The following is a 26,818-nucleotide window of genomic DNA, read 5'->3' as shown; positions in this document are numbered from 1 at the left end:
CACATAAGAGCTTGAAACAGTTCCTGGCACACAGTAAACACTCCAAAAAATATTAGCAACCATGTAAGACAAATACATCTTTCTTCAAAGTATATATTAGTCCATATTCATGTGTTTATTCTGAAGTGTATACCATTCATCACAGAGATAGATGAGATAGATGAGAGGCTGAACAGATATGTCAAATTTTTTCCACCAGAAATATGGCTCAAAGTGAGTTCTCTACTCAAAAATAAAGAACTTAGTGCATTAACATTAGTAGCCATTCTTTGAGGGACTAGAAAATTAATCAAATTATTATAAGTCTACAGTAACCTCACAGCTAGAGCCTCCTGAATTAATAAGTTGCACTTGGTATTGAATATGATTATTTGCTCTGGGATGCAAGAAAGACCAGAGGCAACATTTTAGAGTTTCAGAAGCAAGTTTGGGCTATTCTAAGGTCATTGGGACTTTTGCTCAGAAGCCTGCAGTAGGTAATCTGCATTTTTGGAGAGGAAGGTGGAGGTGTCTTGGCATCTTGGGCCTATAAACTATAACTGGTAACTTGGCACCATGGTTTTACCAGACTGTTTTGTGGAAGTAGTTTCAAATTATTTGCCTTTTTTCCCCAGATACCATAAGTCAGGCTTTTGACTTCCATACCCTGTTCTTTATAAATTTTACAGATGGGGCAAAGCAGGGATGGAGAATTGGAACCATTCATCAATTTTATACTGAATTGGTAGTTCTTAAACCCTACCGGCATCAGAGAAACCTGGAGGGCTTAAAAAAATTTTTTTTTTCTTAAGTTTATTTATTTTTGAGACACAGAGAGACAGAGCATGAACGGGGGAGGGTCAGAGAGAGAGGGAGACACAGAATCGGAAGCAGGCTCCAGGCTCTGAGCCATCAGCCCAGAGCCCGACGTGGGGCTCGAACTCACGGACCGCGAGATCGTGACCTGAGCTGAAGTCAGACGCTTAACCAACTGAGCCACCCAGGCGCCCCTGGAGGCCTTTTTAAAACACCAGTTGCTCCAGAGTTTCTGATTCAGTAGAATGGGTAGCAAGTTGCCAAGTGAGGTTGATCTGTCAGGGGTTCACACTTTGAGAACCACTATGATAAATCAAGTACAGGAGTCACATTGATTAGAGCTCTGGTCAACTAGCCAGAATTATTGCAGTTCTTTTACCACATCAATGTACTCCATGAGCCATCTCTTAGCCCATTCAATTAGATAATACCTTGAGTCCTGCAGATGCTTGAGAATGTTAGACAACAGGATTTATTCACGTTTGAAAAAAAAAATCTCAAAAATAATTTCTAAATAAGGACTTCCCCTCCTTTTTTCTTATGCTCACACCAATTACAAATTCTATGCAATTCACATGGGTCAGATAACTGGCATGGGTCAAAGCAGAGGAGGGGAAGTAGCTTCTGGGTGCTTAGTATTAAGGTTGCTATTATCAGGAGGAAGTGGAGACAATGCTGTTTTTCTACATATGAGTAAAAGATTTTCTTCTGATTTTGGAAAATTTGATTTTGAATGAGATAGCTTAATTAGTTAAATGTACTGTCCTGGGAATACCACCATTTCTGTTTTCTAATTTGCAAAGCAAAAAAAAAAAAAAAAAAAAAAAAAAAGAAAGAAAGACTATTCTTAAAAAAATAGAGACCTCTTGTGGTCATTCATAAAAGTACTTTAAAAAACAGAAACCTAGAGTATTAACAATTTGTCAAAAGGTTTCAAGATCTCTGGCTTAGTTGATATACGTTAAAATACTATATATTATATATATATATATATATATATATATATATATATATATACATACACACACACACACACACACACACACACATACACACACATATACGTATATTACCTAATACCTGCCAAAATAGATGACTGGTAGGACCTTGAATAATAGTAACTTTTATAAATATATACATCATTCCTTCATGACAGTTCTTTATGATAAATCAAGACTTGATTGAAGCAGAGGACACCAAAGGGACATATTATAACTGTCTAGCACAAGGACTTTTCCCAAACTGGTTATATCTGCATAGCCAGAATATCTGGAGGATTTTTATCGTAATTGTATAGGTCAGGTGACTCAGGCACGGAGAGGTTATGTGATCTATTATTTCTAACATTAATCAAATTCACTTTCACTTCATTCTTTAAAATATTTAAATGAATAAAGAACTTCAGTACATATTAACATAAAGGCAGTTCACTTTAGAGTCATGAGTTCAGAGTCAGAGTTCAGAGTCAGGATCCACAGTCCAGATTTGTAAATATCAAATTCTGTCAAATAAAATTAGCTTTACACAGAATTTCTAGAGCAGTAAACCAAACATGCTACAATTTATTATCAATTATTATTTTTTGTTGTCATTATTTGCTGCTCGTGGTGGCGGTGATGGCTAGCTACTATTTTTTTCTATTAATTAAAAAACAGTTTGGATGGGGCACTTGGGTGGCTCAGTTGGTTGAGTGTCTCCCTTGATTTTGGCTCAGGTCATGTCTTGTGATTCGTGAGACGGAGCCCGTGTAAGGCTCTGTTGTGACAGGGTGGAGCCTGCTTGAGATGTTATCTCCCCCTCTCTCTGCCCCTCCCTAGCTCTTTCTCTCAAAATAAGTAAATAAATATTTAATAAATTTTAAAAAAGCAGTTTGGAGCATTTTTTTTATGTACCAAGCACTATTTAGGGTTCCTAGGGATACCAAGGCTCAGAATGCAACACAGAAGGAAGATATGTAAACAGTAATTTAATATGACAGTTTATGCTTTAATAGAAGTATGTGTAACTGTGGGGCTAATCTTCAAGAAGGTGACTGTATTTTCCTCAAAGTCTATCACAGGCTGTGTAAAGCTTGAAAGTCCACAACTTTGGCTTAAAGCTAGCATAATGTAGTAGAAAATAATACCTTGATGAGTAGTCAGAAAAGTCACATCTGAGTTATAGTTCTTTCACTTACTATAGGATTTTGGACTAGTCTCTCAGTCGCTAAACTTATTTCCTCAATTATAAATTAGGGGCAGTAGCTGCCTTACAGGCTATGATGGGGATCAAATGAAACTGTAAGAAAGTGGTCTGTGATCTTTAATGCAAAAAAATTCTACATTTTGCCTTTTGTTTAGAAGGTATTATTAGTATTAAACACCAATGCAGTATTCAATTCACTCAGTGTTTACTGTGTTTCATGGTTGTGCTGCTGGGAAGATGTGCTAGAGAAAGTGCTCATTGTTTGAAAGTGGGCTGATAGATGCATGCATATCTACTTATTCCCTAAACACAGTGAAAAGAATGAAAAGGAAGTAGGGAGTGGTTGTCTGAGAAGTGGAGAAGGAAGCAGAACTAAAGCCGGTTGGGAAAGGTACCAAGTACAAATTAACATACAAATGTATGCATTCACAAATATACTTAGAGTTCTCCTGATCAAGACAGTTTATTAAATATTAAATGTGTGCATTCAGTGGTGTGCTGGTAAATATTTAAAAACCAACTTTCTTGAAAAAAAAAAAAACAAACACATTATATATACTACTTGCTGATTTCTGTAGTGTCAGTACCCCTACCATGACTAATTTCAAGTTACTAACATGACATCCCTGAACAGGGAGTTAGGAAGGGATGCATTGTAGCACACCCTTATATATGATTTCCATCACAGATATGAGACATAAATAAACTCAAGAGTATAAATAATAATTAACAAAATAGGAGTTTTGAGTTCTTGTTAGCTTTATTTTAAAAATCATTCGTTTAAATGCAGTTCAGTTTTACATACTTTTTAGTAATGGCTGGGTTGAACATCCAGCTTGTAAAATTCCTGAAAATGTAACCATCAGCTCTCAAGAGCCTGTATGAGCCAGAGGCGGCATAACAATGGATATACTGGTAATTGCACTACTATGGTACTAGTTACAGTAAAGATCATCACCTCTTCTGGGAAGACCATCTGTATGAGGTGGCTTGTCTGTATTCCTACCATAATTTCCTAAATATCAAAGCAATTACCACATATGTTGAAATCTCATTTCTCTTCCTCACACTTGAGTTCCCAGTGACTATGAGTTTGAACTCCTTGTCTTCTGCATCTAGCACTGTTCCTGGGACAAGATCAACAATGCATATTGAAGAGATAAATTGACCTTTACCTGGCTGCCGTTCTCCAGGAACCCATGATCTATTATTATGGACACACAGCTACAGAATATATACACAATTTAGTCAAATCTCTGAATAAACAAGTGAATGGATAATAAAATTTTCATATAACCTACAAGTGGATTTTAGTGGGATGGAAAATAACAGGAATTATGGATCAATGAGAAAAGATGTAAGTTTTTTTCCTACCCCTAGCATGATTAAAACAGAACAAAACCCCCAAACACCACCATGTTTCCTTATCTTGTTTACTTAATGATGTTGTTTTAATGTTCACATCTTTAAGAGGTAAAAGCAACACATATCTGTTTATAGAAAAATTACTATATCTAGAAGCATAAAGACATAAAAGCCATCTGTATTTTACAAGATTGATATATTCTTGAGGATGGGTTAAGGCAATAGCACCTGGTAATCACAAAAAATTACAATGGCTTAGCTAATAATTGGAGGTTTGCAGACTGAGATTGGTGTGGTGGTTGGTTCTGCTCCCAGGTCCTTAGGGGCTCAATTACCCTGCAGCTCATGGCTTTGGTCATCCCTGGGATGTGGTCCCACCCCTCATGGTCCAAATCAGCATTCACCCTCCCAGAAGCAGGATGGGATAAAGAAGAAGAGGCACAGGACTAACAGTTTTCTTAAGAAAACTTCCCATAACTTGCCCTATGGGATGTCCATTACATCCCATTTATTAGAATGTAGTCATAAAGTCACATTTAGGTGCGATGGAACCTGGGACATGCAGTCTTTATTCTCAGCAGGTATGTGCTTAGCTAAAATTTCTATTACCACTGACGAAAGAGAAAGTAGAATTTTAGGGCCATCTGCTGGGATTTGCTAAAAGTTACTTCCTTAGTTAAACTGAAAATAGAAGAATAGCTAGGTTAGAAGTTATGCCCATTTTCAAGGTTTCTGATGCATATGTATGAATTTCCCTTCAGAAGCTATGTATACATTTGTACTCCCAAAGACATCTATGAATACTTAACATTAAACACCCACACAGTAATGGATCAGTTCATTCAGTGTTTGCTATATGGCTTTGTGGAAGATATGATAGAGAAAGTACTCAGTGTTTGACAGACCTGAGATTTATTGTGAGAATGCTTTCAGCAGCAAGTGACAAAAGAGCTGCCAAGAGTGTTGATTCTATTCAGATAGTGAGGCGAGTGAATTAAAGAAAGGTAACTGTATAGTATTTGTTGGAAACTGAAGTTGAAGAATTTAAAAGGAAGTTTTTTCTGAAGAGGAATGGAAATGGAGGATTATATAGGTAGTTGTAAAAATTTTGAAAGTATATTATGTCCTCTTAATCTCATGGAGGAGGTTTCCACATATACTTTCATCAACCGCTATAGTCCAGGCAATATCCTAAGTGCTTTATATACATTCTCTTACTAAATTCCCACAGCAGCCATATATTTTTATATATCCATATTTTACACATGACAAAGTGAAGTCTCAGGAGAGGTCAAGTTAGGTGTGGAGCCAGAATTTAAACCTCACTCTGTCTCATTTCAAAGTCTTACTTTTCCTTCTTCTACTATAAAGAGTGAACTGATTAAAAAAAAAAAAAAACAAGTTTGGTAAGGGTCATGTTGCATATTGAATTAACATATTAATTTATTAACCCATAGCTTATATCCATAAAAAGACATTTTAAAATCTTTAAAAATTATAAAAGAATTATAGAGAACAACAGTGAAGTATTGTAAAGGGGAGGAAAGACCTCATGAGATGTTGTCTTTCCTTTTTGACCTGAGTTGCATACTTGCCTCTCTTTTCTTATAGAACCTTGTGTTCATTCTAACGCTGACAGTTCTCATCTCTATTGTGTTGTCTATTTATATTGTTGTCTCTGCCACCAGGCATTTCTTGAGTGCCCGGTCTTTGTATTCTCAGAGCCTACTGCATTGCTTGGAATGTAGTAGGTGTTCAGTAAGGATTTACTGAATGAGTTATACAAACATTCATTTTATGGTCATATTAACACATTGGCTAATGGAGAATTTTTATTAATTTAATATTATGCCAAATTTTAAGAGGTCTACAATGATAACTAGTATAAAATTATGGTTTTCACTCTGGCTATGAAGAGGATATTATAAAGCAACGGAACTTGTGAATATTATTGTCTACATCATGTCAGGCTATTTTGAGGGTTTAACATTGTATTTACTTATTTGTCAGGAAAACCTTATGGGTTAAAGAGAATTATCACCTCCACTTCAAAAACCAGTACATGAACCCGGGTAGTTCTGCTTTAAAAATTCTGTGTTTAACAACTAGGCTGTTTTAAGTCGTCGTTGGTTATGAGATCTATTATCATTTATTATTATTCCTTTGCATGACTCCATAAGAGCATCTTCTAATGAAAACTCACGGATCTTCACCCTGTTTTGTCAACCAGAGCTTCCTTTCCGCTTGGGGCACAAACCCTCCAAGAGGAAACCTAAGTATCCTAGGAAGTTGCTGCTTTTATACGTGAGCAACCTCTACTCCACCCTACCAAACCAATGAGTAATTTGCACTCAACATTATTCATTACTAGCCTTAGTATTCAGGGACTCTAATTTTAGATTATTTCCCCAAACACATCCACTTGCGCCTTCCATGTGTCTTCCACACGCCAGAGAGTTCCAGGCGCGCAGACACGCCCGCATCTCGGCGGACGCGGCGCTGCAGCTTTCTTGCCTGTGAAACTACACTTCCCAGTGGTCTGTTCGTCCGCGCGAACCCATCTTTCCCGGATCCGGGCGGCAACTCGGAAAAACTAACGACGCTTTGCGGGGCAGTGTGGGTGGGAGAAATAAAGGGCTGACGGGCAAGGCCCTATTGTACTCGCGCACCCCAAAATGGCTCGGAAGCAGGACGAGCAGAGAGGGGGCGCGCCCTTGATGGCGGAAAGCAAGTCGGACGCGGAGGTTAGGCTCATTCTGTACCACTGGACACATTCTTTCAGCTCTCAAAAGGTAATTACAGGCCTCTGCTGGGGCGGGCGGCGCGGGTCGGGTTTCAGCACCGGGACAGCTCCCTCAGGGCTCTCTCGGGTCCGGCGCATCTGCAAGTAGGCCTCTAAAGCCCTAACCCGGGCAGGCGCTCCCTGAGGCAGGGATGCGCGCTGTGAGGGAGCACGGATGATCAGTCTGGGATGGAAAGGGTATGACTCAGGCTTTGCCACTCATGAGATGCGACAAAAAACAAAAAACATCACTTTAGGTATTCGGGCAGGAGGCCTTGTCCCCTGGGCTTAGGGGAGTGAGGCAGAGGGAAGTTCCTTCATGCAACCACATGCATAATTTACAGTTCCTTCTTTTACTCTTTCTGGTACGCATTCTCTCTCGTCAACAAGGCCTAGCACATCTATATATCAGATTCTTGTCTGGGGAGGACACATAATTAGGTTTAGGACGCAAAGATAGTAGTGGTGATGGAGAGTCACTGTGGAATAAATATAGCCAGAATTATTTTCATTCCTTATTTTATTATCCTAATTTATATGAGTAAGATGCTAGAATATATCTCACTTGTTAATTCCTAGACTAGGAATAGTTAAAAAGAATGTGGAGAATATTAATAACGTAGGGAAGCACAGAAAGTCTGCTTAATGGTATCCAGGATGTCATTTAATTCAAAGCCTACATGTGTTGTAGTAACCAGTGTGAACTCTTTCAGGTGCGATTGGTAATTGCTGAAAAGGCATTGAAGTGCGAGGAACATGATGTAAGTCTGCCCCTGAGTGAGCACAATGAGCCTTGGTTTATGCGTTTGAACTCAACTGGAGAAGTGCCTGTCCTTATCCACGGGGAAAACATTATTTGTGAGGCCACTCAGATCATTGATTATCTTGAACAGACTTTCCTGGATGGTAATGTTAAGGCTATTTGTGATTTCTTGGATTTACTTTCAACACAAATATGTATGTCCCCCCTTCCTTCTCCCTTCCTTCCCTCCTTCCTTTCCCCCTTCCTCCCTCCCCCCCTCCCTCCCTTCCTTCCTTTTTTGGTTTTATGATGATGGTTTCATGCTAAAAACCTTTTCCATTTCCATAAGCACACAAATATAAAATAGGTCAATACCATAAATTTTATGTAAGCCAGTGTAACTCCATTTAAAAGATTTTATATAAACTACAAATTTTAATGTTGGAACTTTCCTTTTAAATTCACTTCCGAAACACCTCTGTAGGTGTGTGGTTTGTGGTGATGAATTTTTAGCCTCGAAGTAAAAGTTCAGAATTATTTGAAATGTACACTATGAAAATCAGCTTTATATAGTCTACCAAATAGTTCCACCTTAAACACCATAGGAGAAAAAAAGAGGAATCAAATGTAGGCAGGGGAGAGTAGAATGTTGGTATATGTGGAGATCTTTGCTCTATAGTTTAAATTTATATCTTTTGTGAAGAATTTTAAGACTTAACTTTGTAAAATGCTTTTAAGTAATAATCATTTATTGACAGCCTGTTTTATGTCAGGTGCTTTATAATTCTGTTATATTTAGTCTTCAAAAGAACCCATCTGAGACAGGCATGATGGACTAGTTATTCCCACTGTACATGAGGAAAGAGAAACAAAGCGGTTGCCTTTGTTTGGTAATGCAGATATTTAATGGCAGAGTGGGGCTGGGATGCAGGTCTTTCCTATCCATACCTTCATGTTATACCAGCTGTCTCCCATAGTCATTGCCACTTGTATATCATCTTGCTTGCTCCTGATGACAATCCTTTGAGATGAACTATATCTTGAATATTTGCCAAAGATCATATAGCTGATCACTGGCACAACTGAGAGAACAGAAGGCTCCTAGCTTTCAGCTGAGTGCTCTTCTGAAAAAGAAGCTACATGAGATCTAGTTGCTTTCCATCTGCCACTAGTTACATTGATGTTAACTGGGCAGGATAAAACCAGAATACAACCTCACATTATTGGAAACTGAGAAAGGAACTTACTAGGCTAAAAAAGTGCCTGAGGTACTTAGAAGGAAAATAGGTATGGGACCTAAAAGTGTGTAGAGGGAACCCCAGGGAATTAGATTGACAGTGGGCTGCCCCTATTCTTATTCCGAGTGTTTGGTTTCCTAGGATTCTGATTGGAGGTTTTAATTAGAGTTGGCCATTGGTGTAAACCAAAGAGTTATTTTCTTTTTAAGATAAAAAAAAAAGTTTATTTATTTTTGAGAGAGAGAGAGAGAGAGCAAGCAGGGGAGGGGCAGGGAGAGAGGGAGACAGAATCCTAAGCAGGCTCCACGCTGTCAGCACAGAGCCAAACACAGGCCCAAACTCTTGAACTGTGAGATCATTATCTGAGCTGAAACCAAGAGTCAAATGCTTAACTGACTGAGCCACCCAGGCACCCCTAAACCAAAGAGTGTCATGAACTGTCTCTCCTTTATAATTACTTCCTATTCTTTATATCTATATGCTGGGGACAGTACTGAAAATGGTGGCAAATTGATTTAAGACAATTTTTCTCAACCTTGAGCTTTTTGGAAATGGACAGGTCTGTTAAGTAATTTGTATTTCTTGAGAGAAGTGGTTATAATGTGAATAAAGCAAAATCATGGTATAATAATTCTGTTTTAAATCATCAAAAGTCTCCAAAAGATACATAAATGGAAAATCATACTTAAATATCTTGTTGGCATCCTTTGAACCACTATTGCTAACCATTCTCCACTTCTTCCTCCTCTTCTTGCATTCTTTCTTCTCTAAGATATTCAGTAATATAAAATATGTTACTTTACAACATGGTAATGATGATTATTAGGCTTTCTTAAAGTGTCCTTAAGGTTTTTCTTTTACTTTGATTGTATAAAAACAAAACTGAAATACATTCTGAGCCCTACTCAAAGAAGGGAAATATTAAATCTTCTTACTACTTATGGAATCAGAGGAGAAGGCACTGTGGGCTAAATGTTAAGATGAAAATATGGAAACTAAGGACTTTAACTCTAGCTCTTAGTCTGAAGTTTTGGCTAACTTGTTGCATATCCTTGGTGACTTGACTTCTCTGTTTATCCTCTTAGATTAGGTGATAGAACTTTATCAATTGCAGAGATAAAGCAAGTCCAATAAACTCTTACTTCACTCTTTTCTCTTTCCCAGGAGATTAGTCACTCCATTGGGAAGAGTTAAAAGAAGATTAAGGGACCCCAAATCCTTAGATATGAAGACAGCAAGAAAACAGTTATATAAATGAAGGCTAGTCTATTTAATTCTTTTTTAAATGTTTATTTATTTATTCTGAGAGAGGGAGATAGAATGGGGGAGGGGCAGAGAAAAAGGGAGAGAGAGAATCCTAAGCAGGCTCCATGCTAAGTATAGAGCTTGATCTTATGAACCCCGAGATGATGACTTAAGCTGAAACCAGGAATTGGATGCTCAACTGACTGATTCACCCAGACGCTCCAAGTGAAAGGTAGTCTACAGATGAAGTTTATCCCAAAGTATTAAAATAAAAAATAAACATGTGTGGGTTATCACAATTATCATTAAGATAATTTATATTTGTCATTAACAACTTATGGATATTAGGAAAAGAACCAGACAAGACAGATATTACTATCCTAATTGTCAAGGATGGGGTAAAGTGAATTCTAGCAATCCTTGCTACTTAAAGTGTGTTCCATTGACCAGTTGCATTGATATCACCTGGAACTTGTTAGAAATGCAGACTCCTAAACTCTACTGCAGATCTCTTGAATCACAATTTGCATTTTTTTTTAAATATTTTTTTTTCAACGTTTATTTATTTTTGGGACAGAGAGAGACAGAGCATGAACGGGGGAGGGGCAGAGAGAGAGGGAGACACAGAATCGGAAACAGGCTCCAGGCTCTGAGCCATCAGCCCAGAGCCTGACGCGGGGCTCGAACCCACAGACCGCGAGATCGTGACCTGGCTGAAGTCGGACGCTTAACCGACTGCGCCACCCAGGCGCCCCCACAATTTGCATTTTAACAAGATCCTTAAGTGATTCATATATAAAGTTTCAGAAGCACTAATGCAAATTACTGTGTGTTAATTGCTTAAGCTTTAAGCAGCACTATAAATTACTTATATATACACACACATATAATTTTATATATATCTATACACATATATAACTTTTGAGTATCTCCGTTAAAAGGAACCAGCCTAAGTTTTACATTACTGAAGAATGGCTTTAACACCTAAAAAAAAAAAAAAAAAAAAAAAAAAAAGAATCTATTGTGTACTGGGCATGGTTCTAGATATAACGTATCTTGGTTTAAGTAGAGCACTTCAGATTGTCTCAGAAGATACCCTTGTGGAACAAAGGACCAAATATGGCTGATAAAAGTGATTACATTCAAACCACCATATTGAAGAATATTTATTTATAAATGTCTTACACATGTTGCCCATTTAGCTAAAGATTTATCCTATATAATTTTATTACATTTATTTCAATTACTGGTAGACCACGGTAAACACCATAAGGTCAGAGGCAGTGTCTGTCTCACTAACAGCTGAATCCCCAGTTCTTCATATAGTGCTTCATATAAGCTCTTTAACAGGAGCTTAATTAATACTTCTGAATGATTAAAATGAATCATTAAAATGATTAAAATGAACTTTTGAAAATAGACGTGAGCCTGGACAGGGATCTCTACTGATGTCCTTATAGGTTTCTGTTCTCTGACTTGAGCCTAACAATTCTATAAATGACTTGAATAAGACATTGTGGAAATAAGGGATGACAAAAGCTGGGATAGTTAATGGCTAGCTTGTGAAATGTTTGTCATGGAACAACAAAAGGGAAAAATAATTAAGATGAAGTTTAACAAGACTAAATGTAGTATGTGAATTTTATTTTTAAAAATCAGCTGCATTAATGAAGGATGGGAGACCTAGCTTGCTAAAAAGTTATCAATAATTTAAGCTAATAATAAAAGGCTGGTATGATCTGAAGTTGTTTTAAAAGTATAGGTTCTATCTGGAACATGGCAAATTGTGAACTGGTCAGAATATCCAACATTTTGTTCAATTATGAGTGGAACTTAAAAGAACATTTACAACTTAGAATAATGAGTGAATTGATTTCATGAGATGTATAGTTGCCCATGGTTATAAGAGGAGACTTTAAGTGAATTTATTCACCTGAAGAATATAGTCAACTGGTATCTCTTTTGCTGTTATTTGTCATACGTTATTTGCTTACCAGCTAGAAATTGTACTAAAAATGATGGCTTGCTGACCTGTAGAAATTTCTCAACATTTGTATATAATCGCTATTTACATCCTTATGCTTTTGGGATAAGTCCATTAGATAGCTAATAGTATTAGGGGAGAAATCTGGTAGCCAAGGCAATATTTTTCAAGTCTTAGCCTAAAAATAGTTAATATCTAAATTGGATGATGGTTTTTTTTTTTTTTGAAAGAAGCTATAGATGTAGATATCAGTGTTATTCTTGAGGTCAGAACATGGGTTAAACAAAGAATTTAGAAGTATTCAGTTATGGCTGCTCAACCAAGGGCTGGTGAAGAACAATCTCTTTATTCTTTTAGTAGCTATTTTTTGGGGGTGTTAATTGGTGCAAGGACCTGGAATATTTCAAAGATTCCTAATCATTGGAATCTTACTAATCTAAAAAGATAGTTTCATTCTATAAACTTGAAAATAATACCAAACCTGTCTTTACTACATGCATGTGCTATTACCACTCACTTTTACAGACTTTTTCATGTACATGAGACCTATTTCTCTTTGTGCATGTAAAGAAGAGTAGATATATTAAGGCATGAAATTCATTAAACTAGGTAAGGCATGATATGAAGCAAACTAGGAAAACTCAGGAACAGTGGATATAACAATTGAATATATGCACTATTAATATAGATTTAAAAATCTGGATATTTCTAATACTGTTCATAACCTCATTCAGTGAATTTAATCTGACCTCTAGATAACTTGAAAAAATGAGTATGAAATAACTACAAAATACTAGAACATTACTATTTATTATTGCCAAATGACTCAGTGGTAACTTGGAATCAAGGATCTCATATGGTGATATCAAATTTTGGTAATTTAATATAGAACAGTTCTCTGAAGATCATATCCGATACCTTAGGTCTGTATATACATCATTTATTCTTAGGAAATGGAATTTGGTTTGGAAATAAAGTATTCTGGTATGATATTAAAATATTGTATATAAGTCTCATTAGGAAATATATTTTGTAGATAAAATTTTTGTCAATATCTATTGAATATCAACTCAGATTTTTAAAAAGAACATTAATTCTGAAGTCACTGTTACATTAAAAAGTTATTTATGTAAGAGTTTCCAATTATTCCAATTATACAATATTTTTGTATATTAATAAAAGCCTCTCATAAATAGTTGAATTACTTTATATGTATTTTAGCACATCTACTGAAATTGTAGAGTAGCACAAAGGTTCTAACCAAGTGTGGAGAAAATATATGTGGTAAGGAAAAGAAAATGAACCTTTTAAAACTCATGAGTGTGCCAATGAAAGTGGCTTTAAAAAGTAACTTTTTCTCCCCTCTTTGATTTGTCCAATTTCAGTGGACAGGTAGGGGTGTCAAAATGCAGAGACTCTAGTTCTATATTATGTGCAAACAATAATTGGAACAAACTGTCTGATAAAGGAGTTTTGCTCCCAATTACAAATGTTTCTGTTAAAAGCCTTAAATACCAACAAAGAGAAGTTAAACATTTAAGGTATAAAGCTTATTGAAAATGATGGTATAAATTTGTCTCTGTCTCAGCAGATCATGACTGCATATAGTGAACTTCTATAATTTGACATTATGTGTTTTTTCCTCATCTGTGTTTAGATTTGATTGTTCTCATTCCAAAGTTGTAACAGCTTTGAATTGTAGTCAGTTTGTAACCATAACTTTTGCCTCAGGTTATAACTTATTTACATTATTATATTTTTTTAATAGCCTGGTGTTTGACTAGTTCAAGGGTACAGTTTTTTTTCTGCTACATGATGCATACCTTCTTATATATCGATGTCATCACAAAGTGATCTAATAAGTAAAATTAAAAAATAAGCAAAGGGGTAAAGATAGAAATGAGGTCTGTTTTCATTGAACTACTAATAGTAAGAACTGAAAATTATTCAAATAGACCTAGGGGGAAGTCTTTCTTGAAAACAAGACATAATTATGCCTTCTTTGTCTGCCATCACTGGGGAACGTAGGAAATCAGAGCAGTCAATGTAGTAAAATAATGGAAGCTTAGCCTGTAAGACCCTAAATTCTTTTAAATTTTTGCTCTTGGGTAAACAATGTAATGTAATATAAACAATGTAATTTTTTTTAATGGCTCAAGGCCATGGTTATTCTACAAGGCAGTATAGGGACTTGAGAATGTGGGGAACGGTTTGTCCCTGTTAAATAGCTGCAGAACACTTGCATTGTGTCTTTTCTTTCTGGTTTTAAAAAACTATGTTTTTCTCTCATTATCTCATATTTCTGCTTTGTGTCTACCCGTCTGTTTCTAATTTGCTGCCAAAATTTTGGTGCAATACAAGACCTGCCTTTGTCCCCTACTCAGTTCTTCTAGGAAGTCAGGTCTTCTGCCAATTTATTCATTTATTCTTATTTTTTCTTCCAGCTTAGTCACTAATCCTGGTTTCCAGTACAGCAACCCTATTCCCTAATGCTGGAAACTCTTTTCAATGCCTGCTTCTTAAAAGTCCCCTGATTCCTTGCCCTGCCCCTTTAGGCCTTCTATTGCTTTTGCTTTTTCGCTCCTGACTGAGGTAGAATAGCAAGAACAGTTTTTATTTATTTATTTATTTATTTATTTATTTATTTATTTATTTATTTATTTATTCATTCATTCATTCATTCATTCATTCTCTACACCCAATGTGGGCCTCAATCTCATGACCCCAAGATCAAGAGTTGCATAGCTCTAAGCTAGCCAGGTGATCCCTTTTCTTCTTCTTCTCCTTCTCCTTTTAGTGTTCTAACACAAATGCTTTATGGAAGGATTGAAAAATAAAATAGAATGAGAGAGGGAAGATCTGTATAATTAAAAGGAAATTCCCAATTGCTTTTTGAAAAACTGTTTCCAGAGGCAGTGGACACTATTGTGCTTTGGTGTTGAGGACGACAATGACAACACATGGCAGGTGTTGCTCTGGAAGTCCTGGAAGAGAGACCCTGAGGCTGGATGAGAGCTTTGGTTCAGTGGATATTTTATGGTCTGTCTGACAAAGTGTTAGAGGAGATAGTTGTATTGTAATGGTGCCTTGAGTAGAAGAAACTTATTTTCATGGATTTAAACATTTATATTCCTTTGAGAACTCAGGCATAGGCAGATGGAACTTCCCCAGAAAGCAATTACTAGACAGTGTTTTTCCTGCTTTTATTCACTTTCCCAGAAGGAAGTGGTATGCTCTTCTGAAGACATGCCCCAGGCCTGGCACCAGAAAGTAGCCTGAGCCACTGGCCATAAATTTAACCACTTGTAAGCATTTTAAAATACTGTACCGTTTTTGGTTATTAACTTGAGGTTTTTGGACCCTCAGAGCAGTGGTTCTTAAACTGTTTGGTTTCCAGGCCCCTTTATCATAAAAGTTATGGAGAACACTGGAGAGCTTTAGTTTCTGTGGGCTGTATCTATCAACATTTACCAAATTAGAAATTAAAACTGAGAAAAATTTGAAACACGCAAATACATAAGCCCACACCTCATTAACTGTCAGAGTGATGGAGCCATCACATGTCCTGTAGCCTCTGGAAAACTCTGGTGTATCCTTGAGAGAGAATAGGAGTGAAAAACCAATTAACATTGTAGTATTACCATGAAAGTAGCTTTGACTTTGTGGACCCCCTGAGAGTGTCTTGGGGAAGCCCAGGGATTCTTAGACCACGCTTTGAGAACTGTTGCCCTTAGTGGTCTATGAATAGCATTCAGGAGATTTGAGATCCTAGAGGAGAAAAATTATTATATCTTTATTTTCACTAATTTCCAACAGAAACATTACTTCCTTTCATTTCTAGTGTAGGGATAAACCACAGCAATTGATCAGGAGTGCCTGTGACTTTGTTACCAATAGAAATCACAGGTATGTTCATAGCATATCAAGTTATTGTAGATATCTTAAAAATAACTTATGCTCATAATTACTTTGAAATTATGGTAGTTATTAGACCTGCTTCTAGATATTGTTAATGTGTTAAAAAAGGCACCCATACTAATGTTTTATAATTTAAGAATAATTTGATAAATATATTTCAATATAATCAATTTCCTTTGCAATCCTATGTCTTGTATGCACTTAAGGACATTAGGTTAAGAACTCTTTAGTATTTCAAGGGCCTGAGAAGGACTCCAGTCTGTTGTCCTCATGGAAATTTCTACCATGCATTGGTTGGGATCTTAGTGATAAACTGAAATCCTCAAAGATCACCAAGGAAGTGTGCTCTAGTTGGGTAAATTCACTGTTGACAAGCAGTATGTGGCTGACACTTCATTGTCAGTTATTCCAATGTAGATTTCAGAGTTGGACTTCCCAGCAGGGAATTAGATATTTGTCTGCTGGTTTGAGGAGTAATCCATCTTATTTTTTCTTAGAGAGTCAGAAATAGTTTGTTGGCTTAAAAAACTTGTTCCACTTGGATTATGGTATTATGAGATCTTGTCTGAAATGCTCTGCAATGAACTCTGAATTTTCAACACTTATAAATGAGTGTGAGGTGCTCAAAAGGATTCTAAATTAAATAACCCAAACTCAGAAATAAATTAATAAAATTGAGGCTGTTCCTTTTACTTGTTGGAATAAGCTTGTTGGCATTTTTCAGGGCCTGTTTCAGGGTCAAAAGTTAAGAAGTGATTCTGAAGGGACATAGCCCTGATCTTTGGATCATTTGGTTCATATTTATTCTTTTTAGATAATCTGTGAATTGTGAACCCTTTAGAGATGTTACAATGATGTTATAAGACAGAGCACTGCATTAGGACTTACTGACTTTAGTTGTTGTTCTGCCTTTAATTAGCTGTGTGATCTTGGGGAGAATGCCTCAGCCTCTATGTCTCAGTGTCTTTGGTAACTGCTGCAGAGCTTCTCCAGCTCAAACATTCTATAGCAACTAGAAATTTGGGAATATGTTCATTAGTTGAAACTTACTGAACACCTACTATGAGCCAAACATTATATTAGGCACTGGGAACTCAACAGAGAACAGTACATGGTCCCTGCCTTCAGGTAGTCTAGAGTTTAACCAGCACATGAGGATTCATGCAGAACCCACTTTCTAGAGATAAAATACTAGAAATTCATGGTGAATTCTGTGAAGATTGTCACTTCACATTCACCTAGCATCAGCAGGGCTACTCTTGGTATTAATTGGAACCTCAGAAAGAGTGGTCCTTGTTTATCTTTCCATAATGGTCTTTCATTCACCTAACCAACCTCTATCAATGGCCTAAAGTATAATGGACACTGTGGTAGACCCTAGGTCATAGGCTCCCTGCCCTGAAGAAGCTCATGGGTCAAAAAGATACAAACAACTAATTAAGGTGATAAGGCTATGAAGGTATACGTACAAGGTATTTTGCATGTACCGAGGAGGTACATTTGACCCAATCAGATATTGGTGGTTGTAGGATGTTAGGGAATGTTCCACAGAGGAGTTGGCATAAATAACTGGACCTTGAGGGTTGAGTAGCAATTTGTAAGGTAGAGAAGTGAGAGAACTGCAGTGTGATCATTGTTTGGGATCTAGCCTCATACATCTGCCCATTTCAAATTTTGAATATCTGGGCGGGGGGGATACCATCTTTTAAATGTCTTGATACAATATTGAAAACATTGATGAGGAGGTTTGGGTTTTTGATTTTGCTTTTGGATGTAACATCTCATTTGTAACTTTTTCTTCAATGTTTGTATATATGTTTTTAGAAAAAACACCCAGGTTAATGCCTGATAAAGGAAGCATGTATTATCCACGGGTACAACATTATCGAGAACTTCTTGACTCATTGCCAATGGATGCCTATACACATGGCTGCATTTTACATCCTGAGCTAACTGTGGACTCCATGATCCCAGCTTATGCAACCACAAGGATTCGCAGTATGTAATGATCTTAAAGACTTGGAATTCTATCTCAAGTTTCTTTTAATTCGTTTTTGAGACCTGGCACATCTCATGAAGACCTGGGCACAGGGTTGTTGAGTTTGTTGCATGGATGCTCATGTTACAGATTGATCCATGCACTAGATTAATATGTGCTTCAGCTGTTCAGCTGGACTTTTATTATCTTTAGGAGCTGATTTTCCAGCTCCTAGTCTTGAGGGCCACGTTTGGGTAAAACTCAGAAAAGAGGCCTGTGGAAAAGAAAAGAACATAACATGTTCTAACAGACATGTGGACTAAGAATCATGAAATGTGGAAACTGCTGGGGATTAAGGGGAACTGAGTTCACATTTCTTGTCCTTAATTCTTGTTTCATTACGTGAGGGAGCCAGACTGCAGGCTGTGTAACCATTATTCTACCTCTAAATTCAATGATTTGGGATTGATTTGAGTTGTGATAACCAGCTCTCTCCTTTTCTGAGGACAGAGTATGGTCAGTGCATGGGATGTGGAGAAGGAGATGTGCTCTATGGCACATGTGACTGGGATAGGAAAGTAAGGGAAGGTGGCTGTGGTCGGACTCTGGGGATGTTTGACTAGAAAAACTCAAATGCAGATCTTCTAATTCCAGAAACTACATTCTTTCCATTACATCATATCTCACCTTTATAATTCTTTTAATGTTACTTTTCTTTCGTTTTGTACTTTTCCACCTTTTTCTCCTCTTCTTTCCCCGTCCTCCTTTTCCTCTTCCCACTTTACCGTCTTGTTCCTCCTCCTTCCCTACATAAATACTCATTATATGATTTGAAGCAAGTGTTCTGACTATAATTCCATCATTTAGAGTTAATATTTTTTCAAATGAGTCTTTTGCCTTCCCTTCATATAGAAATCCATTATAGAAAACTTGAAAGGTATTGAAAGATAGAACAACTACTGAGCACTGAGCACTTCTAATGTGCTGGCCTTGCTCTGAGTGCTTTCCTGGGTGTCTCACATTTAATCCTTAGCCTATGCAGCAGATGCTCTGAGAAGCATTTGAGAAATTAAAACTGAAGCATTTTCTTGCATTTGAGAAAACTGAGGCACAGAGAGGGTAAGGCCGTGGCAGAGGGAGGGGGTGAATCCCAGAGCTCATGTTCTTACCATGGAGTTTCCCAGTTTCTCCTTGTTTCTTGTGTAGAAGGGAGGAAATAACTTACTATTTCAAAAATGATTTTGTTCTCAGGCCAAATTGGTAACACAGAATCTGAACTGAAAAAACTTGCTGAAGAAAACCCGGATTTACAAGAGGCATACATCGCAAAACAGAAGCGACTTAAAGTGAGTAAGCCAGGCTGTCCTCAATTGACATCCACTGTTTGTATTAAATGTTCCACTTTGGTAAAGTATCACTATTTCTAGAACATCTTCACTTAAATATTGCAGGTCACCAGTGCATGTTACCTTTGGCTTATGCTCTGCTTTTAGAAAGAAGTTTTCTTTGTTAGATTTGATATTCAAACCTAATGACGGTTGCCTATAAAAAGGCAGGTATTGCCCATGCTGGTTGCCAAGGAAAGTTATAAAACGTAAAAAGCAAGTTCATAATATGTACTGGGAATCTGTCACTTCAGGTATTCCACTTAGCTAGACCTTTGACTTTTGTTTTTTAATACCAATAAGGCAATTGGCAAGCTTATTCTATATATACTCCCCTCCCTCATTTTTTTTTCTTTTTATCTTTCACCCATTTCTTCCTCCTCTAACCCCCACCTCTGGCAACCATCAATCTGTTCTCTGTCTCTGTGAGCTTGGTGTTTTGTCTTGTTGTTGTTGCTTTTAGATATCACATATAAGAGAGATCCTACAGTATTTGTCTTTCTCTGTCTGACCTATTTTACTTAGCATAATGCCCTTGAGGTCCATTTATGTCATTGAAAATGGCAAAATTTCACTTTTTTATGCTTGAATAATACTGCATTGTGTGTATATACCGCATCTATTCATTCATCCATGGATGGACACTTAGGTTGTTTCCATATCTTGGATATTGTAAATGAAGTTGCAATGAACCTGGGGTGCATACATCTTTTCAAGTTAGTATTTTCATTTTTTTTTTTTTTTGATAAATACCCAGAAGTAGAATTGCTGGATCACCTGGTGGTTCTGTTTTTAATTTTTTGAGGAACCTCTATTTTGTTTTCCATAATAGCTGTACCAGTTTACATTCCGACCACTTATTACTTGCCTTTTTGATAATGGCCATTCTAATGGGTGTGAGTGATATCTTGTGGTTTTGATTTTCATTTCCCTGATAATTAGTGATGTTGAGCATCTTTTTATGTACCTGTTGGCCATCTGTATGTCTTCTTTGGAAAAGTGTTCAGATCCTCTGCATGTTTTAAAATCAGATTTTTTTTTTGTTATTGTGTTTAGGAGTTCTTTATATATTTTGCACGTTAGCCCTTATCATACATGTAATTTGCAAGTATTTTCTCCCATTTAATAGTCTGCCTTTTCATTTTATTGATGGTTTTCTCCGTTGTGCAGAAACTTTTTAGTTAGATGCTGTCCCACTTGTTTACTTTTGCTTTTGTGGCTTTTGTTTTTGGTGTCAGATTCATAAAATTATTGCCAAGACCTATGTCAAGGAGTTTACCACCTATGTTTCCTTCTAGGAGCTTTCTAGTTTTAAGTCTTATGTTCAAGGCTTTAATCCATTTTCAGTTATTCCATTTTGACTTGTCTGCCTCCTAAGGAGGCTGTGGGCTTTGATTCATCAGTTACAGTCAGCCTTTCTCTCTCTAGTGATTCTTTCCTCATGGTCCAAGAACACATGCACGCTTCTCGCACATTAAAAATGTAGCCAACATCAACACTCTTCGCCCTCCTCAACCTCCCATCTTCCGTCATCTTATCTTAGCTAAGGGAGCTTCTCAAAGGAAATGACTTCATACACAGCACCCCTTACTTTCTACTCTTTGAAAGAAGAGAGAGAATTTTTTTGATAGAATTATCTTTGCCTTTATTTATTTTTAATGAAATTTATTGTCAAATTGGTTTCCATACAACACCCAGTGTTCATCCCAACAGTTGCCCTCCTCAATGCCCATCATCCACTTCCCCTTCCCTACCACCCCCCATCAACCCTCAGTTTATTCTTTTTTAAGAGTCTCTTATGGTTTGCCTAAGTTTTTTTTTTTTTTTTCCTTCCCCTCCCCCATGGTCTTCTGTTAAGTTTCTCAAGATCTACCTAAGACTGAAACCATATGGTATCTGTCTTTCTCTGTATGACTTATTTCACTTAGCATAACACCCTCCAGTTCCATCCATGTTGCTACAAAAGGCCATATTTCATTCTCTCTCATTGCCATATAGTATTCCATTGTATATATAAACCACAATTTCTTTATCCATTCATGAGTTGATGGAAATTTAGGCTCTTTCCATAATTTGGCTGTTGTTGAAAGTGCTGCTATAAACGTTGGGGCATCAGCACTCCTGTATCCCTTGGGTAAATTTTAGCAGTGCTATTGCTGGGTCATAGGGTAGATCTAGTTTTAATTTTTTGAGGAACCTCCACACTGTTTTCCAGAGTGGCTGCACCAGTTTGCATTCCCACCAAAAGTGCAAGAGTTCCCGTTTCTCAGGAACCCACTCTTCCTTAATTCTCTGCATTCCTCGTGCCTGACCCTTCAGTCCTTCATTCCTCGAAAGCTGCTGAAGTTCCATTCATTAGTTGGGGTTGAGAGGAGTCCCTTTGTGCCCCTCATATTCCTTGCCATTTCTGGTCCACTGGTCCCACAGGGGTTGCCAGTGAACATTGGATCTGGCCCATGGAGTATTCTCCAAGCCAGAGTATTTTCCCTCAAGTTTGCTTTTGCTTTAACATTATTCTGTATCTTCTCATTGTCTCGAATAAATAGACTCCAGCTCTGGAAGAGTTTATATCTGCTTTGCTCTATATTGATTGTTTTTTTTGCAGGCATCAATAACCTCTTTTTTTATTTTTGCTAATTAGTCAAAGCTTCTTGACCATGACAATGTCAAATATTTGAAGAAAATTCTTGATGAATTGGAGAAAGTCTTGGATCAGGTTGAAACTGAGTTGCAAAGAAGAAATGAAGAAACTCCAGGTAGGTTCTCATTTGTGGGTTTTTTTTTTCTCTTTTGCTGGACCCCAGGCTATTTATGGGAATATTTTTAGATTTTGCCAAAAACATCCTGTAATCTGTTTTTATTATTTTTATTCATGGGCAGTTTAAATTATCATGGCAACAATAATACTGAACTCAGCAAAACCCAGGCAACTCATGGTATCCCAGTCTGTGTATATGTGAAATGTGACTGGTGGAGGATTTTTCCGCACAATTTGAAGTTATAGCTGGGAGATTCCTACTTAGCCCATTTCACACATTTGTAATTACAGTAGTTCATTTGGTTGAATAACCTGAGTAGTTGCTTGAATGGTCCCTCTAGTTTTTTTTCTGGGCAGGGACAGTACTTCCAATCTGGAGTATAAAACAGGTCCTGGCCTATGTATGTCTGCAGGTTGGCTGGTGAGCATCCGTGTATTGTACTTTGGGGCTTAAGTGCATCACCAAGCCATTGCCCAGGTACATGCATATGGGCCATTTGTGCCATTCTAATTGGCAACAAAGTTGAAGACCATGTTATGTGAAAGTTGCTTCCCAATAGGAACTTCTGCTTTATATAAGTAACTAGGAGCAGCAGTCACTTGAGTGACATTTCAGGCCCAATTTTATGGGTGTTTCTAAAGCTTATCTGCTGTTTTCCTAAACCAGGAAGAAAGATCTGTTGACTCCTCTGGGTTGGAGGCTCTCACTTCCTCAGAATCCTTTTGAAAATGAAAGGCTTTGAGCTCAAATGGCTCTAGTTTGACCCAGGGATGTAGGTGACTGACAGATATCAAGCAAATTTCCCTTAGCTTGGGATACATTGGCATGGGCTTTGTTTTAGGATACAATTACTTGCTGAGTTTGATTGTCAAGAAAACGTACCATGGCCTTCATCATTTGCTGTACTCACACTCGCCCTCAAGACCGAGATAAAAGATGCCAGCTAGAGTCTCTCTGTACAGCCCTTGCCCCTAACTCTCCGTGTCCCTTTCTCTGATTAGAAGAGGGCCGCCAGCCTTGGCTCTGCGGAGAATCCTTCACCCTGGCAGACGTTTCACTCGCTGTCACATTGCATCGGCTGAAGTTCCTGGGGTTTGCGAGGAGAAACTGGGGAAATGGAAAGCGACCAAACTTGGAAACCTATTACGAACGTGTCTTGAAGAGAAAAACATTTAACAAGGTTTTAGGACATGTCAACAATATATTAATCTCTGCAGTGCTGCCAACAGCGTTCCGGGTGGCCAAGAAAAGGGCCCCAAAAGTTCTTGGCACCACCCTTGTGGTTGGTTTGCTCGCAGGAATGGGATATTTTGCTTTTATGCTTTTCAGAAAGAGACTTGGCAGCATGATATTAGCACTTAGACCCAGACCAAATTATTTCTAGGCTTGTAGGGATCTCATGGTGGCAACTCATCCAGCTATTCAACTAGACCCTTGTCCACTCTTCCAGGCCCAGTGGAGAATGACCCTGGGCAATTAGTAAAAAGCATAATTTACTTTACTCTTTGGATAGTTTATGTGGGGAGAGGAGATAATGAAAGTGTTTTTGTGGGCTGGTAACTTTGAGGTCACTTATTTGAAAACCTGAACTAATCCATCCTTAAAATGTGCAAGGTCAAGAGAATGTAAATGTGACAGAGAATCAGACCTTCAACTCAAAATGTCAGTTCAAGTTCTGAATTATTTTGGGGGAGAAGGTTCTTACTATAAGCAGACGGTAATAGCCTGTGATTGCCCAAAGCTGTTCATTTGAGACTATCTGGATGTGCTGAGTGTTGAGTAGTTAGCAACATTTTCCACTGGAAATTCAGAGATCACCTTTGTTTTAAACCAGTTCAGATAGTGGCAGGGGCACAGCAGCACATCATATGATCGCTGTTAGCTTCAGGCAGAAATAAGTAACACAAAGGGAACAGGGAGAAGGACAAGAGGGAAAATGAAGTCTGTATAGTGAAGAGCGGTAGAAGGCAACTGCCAGGTGCCTCCAACACAATTCATGGCTGCCTGTCCCCTTAGTAAACATTACATTTGACTACTTGTGGCCATTGCCCACATATCTTCCTGTAATTGAGAAACTTGGGAAGAGACTAGGGAGTTACTGGGGGAGTGGACTGGAGAAAACCCTGGGCTTTACACCCAGAGCTCCTCATCTGACCTTAGGATTAATTTTAAATGCATATGAATCACACTCATTACTTTAATAAGATTAACCGCTTATGTACTTGGGTGTGAAATGCCTACTGGAACATTTCTGCTTAGCATTTACATGACATAAAATGGTTCCTTTCTTTTCCTCATAGTTCCCTAATTGGATGCTGCCTGAGAAATATCACTCCTATGAACCGTTTTCTCCAGTCACTGGGGGTCCTGGCTTCTACAGCCTCTTTTAGCACACAAGTGGGAGTCAGGTGAAGGTCCCTGCTAATCCCTAGCATGGCACGTGGCTAGGTAGTAGGTGTTTGAATGATCTGGGAGCACTAAATATGCTTATTCTGATTTTGAAGAAGCTGGTGTGTTAAAAAAAACTGTTGTCTAGGCCTTGCATCTGTTTATTGTTATTAGCAGGGCCTTAGAAGGTTAAAGAGAAAGAAAAAGTTAGAGAGAAAGAGAAAAGTGTAGTCTTAGCCCATTAGGGGAAATGAAATAAGCCAATAGTGATGTCCACTTGTATTCTTCATGCGTGTCTAGGCATTTCAGGGGTACCTCAGTCCATCTGGAAGGAATAATCCCAGTGTGTCCCATGAACAACTATGGAATCATACAGTTTGTGCTTAGGAAAAATTTTTCATGGTGACAGCAAGATACAGTTTCCCTGGCATTGCCCTGAAAGAAATTGGGGGCATAGTTTTAGGTCTCTGGCAGGAAGTATGTATAGAGAATGATGAGCTAAGGTTCAAGAAAATAACAAAAGCTTGGATTGCCTCAGGCTGGCTCTGCAAAATAGCCAAAGAATGTACCGACTTTTTTTTATTAATAGGAAACAGTCAAACTTAGGAAACAATGACTTTTGATGGTAAAATGAGTCTATAATTCCATTTCATGAATCAGTTGTTTTTAGAAAATCTTGAGGAAGTGGATGTTCCTTGTTTACAAAAATTGATAACATCTCAGTGTAAACTTAATCTAATAATAACGAACAGACTGGCGGCTTTTAGAATGTCTTAATTTTGCCCCTCCCGTGCACTGTCATATAGAGTAGTTGGATTTGTTTGTTGCTGGGACATTCCAATCCCTATGTTCATAAAAGAGCCACAAAACTGATTATTCAGTAGTTTATAGTGTTTCAGAGATCTTTATATCACTCTGCGAGAAGCAAGAATTCAGACATGAAGAAGACAAAGTTGGATTTTTACAAAAATCTACAAAGGGTATTTACCTATGTAACAGTTGTTGATCAAGAATAAAGATTAGAAGCCCAGTGCTGGCTTTTCCTTAAATTTACTGAATCAGAGAAAGTCTACTGGGAAGTATAATTTTCTGATACAGTTTCATTGGAAATATGCTTGTGTCAATATTAAAGATGATGCATCATGGTGATTTCACTTGTTTCATGCATACCCATGGGTTTAGACTTATAAAATGTTAGGGGACATAATGACCACTAGATGCCACTGTTCACATAGTAGTCTGAGATCGGGCATTCTTTAGGTTCAGCAAACCTAAAATTGCTCAAGTGAAGATAAACATTAATGACCTTAGTTTCTGAAATGAGGGCATCTTCATCAGATCATTCATCTGTACAAAAGCTTGAGGCACATGTAGTATTGATTTCTAATGCTTTAGAAGGGATAACAGTACCACACAATGTCAAACTAAAGAGCTAAACATATACTATTAGCAAAATAAGCACTTTTATCTATTTTGTTTCAAGATCATTGGTGACTGGCCAGTGTGCTCCTCAGTTTCCAAAGTTTGTATAAATATCATAATTATAAAAATGTCTGAGGTACTAAATTTAGGTTGGCTGTGTATGTCTTAATACATAAATACTATTTTATTGTTATTGCAATTATATGCCTTTTGAATCTGTTTTCCTTAATTGCAGATAGTTATAAATGCTTGCTTGATTTTTAGTTATTATTAATATTGACACCAGAGTTGTAGATATTTTGGTGTTGTTTAATGTAATAGATCAAGATACTATTCTACTTGTAAGACGAATAAAAGTAATTGGATAATCAATATGAACTATAAAAGTACCAATTTTGTAATCTTTTTTGAGAAAACAGATTTATTGGGGCACCTGGGTGACTCAGTTGATTGAGTGTCCAACTTCGGCTTATGATCTCAGGGTTTGTGGGTTTGAGCCCTGCATTGGGCTCTCTGCTGTCAGTGTGGAGCCACTTTGGATCCTCTGTCCCCCTCTTTCTCTGCACCTGCCCCTCTCATGCTTGCTCGCTTTCTCAAAAAACAACAAAAAAACCCCAAGATTTATTTTCATTT

The 26,818-nt window shown here is 37.5% G+C and overlaps 1 protein-coding gene across 2 annotated transcripts; it reads left to right on the top strand.

Moving 5' to 3' along the window:
- Window positions 1-6,938: 6,938 nt before the first annotated feature.
- GDAP1 (ganglioside induced differentiation associated protein 1) lies at window positions 6,939-26,554 on the top strand. Of its 2 annotated transcripts, XM_030304402.1 has the most exons (6): window positions 6,939-7,136; window positions 7,840-8,032; window positions 18,078-18,251; window positions 19,483-19,577; window positions 22,258-22,372; window positions 23,377-26,554. In XM_030304402.1, the coding sequence occupies exons 1-6, from the start codon at window positions 7,020-7,022 to the stop codon at window positions 23,757-23,759; spliced, it is 1,077 nt and encodes a 358-aa protein (XP_030160262.1). In that variant the 5' UTR covers window positions 6,939-7,019; the 3' UTR covers window positions 23,760-26,554. The 2 variants fall into 2 exon arrangements, with proteins under 2 accessions (XP_030160262.1, XP_030160263.1); XM_030304403.1 differs by lacking the exon at window positions 6,939-7,136 and having other exon boundaries at window positions 7,847-7,887.
- Window positions 26,555-26,818: the final 264 nt, after the last annotated feature.

The sequence above is a fragment of the Lynx canadensis genome, chromosome F2 (genome assembly GCF_007474595.2).
Source record: "Lynx canadensis isolate LIC74 chromosome F2, mLynCan4.pri.v2, whole genome shotgun sequence".
In the NCBI taxonomy this organism is placed as follows: domain Eukaryota; kingdom Metazoa; phylum Chordata; class Mammalia; order Carnivora; family Felidae; genus Lynx; species Lynx canadensis.
The sequence above is the reverse complement of the archived record's forward strand: the minus strand, read 5'-3'. Positions and strand labels throughout refer to the sequence as shown.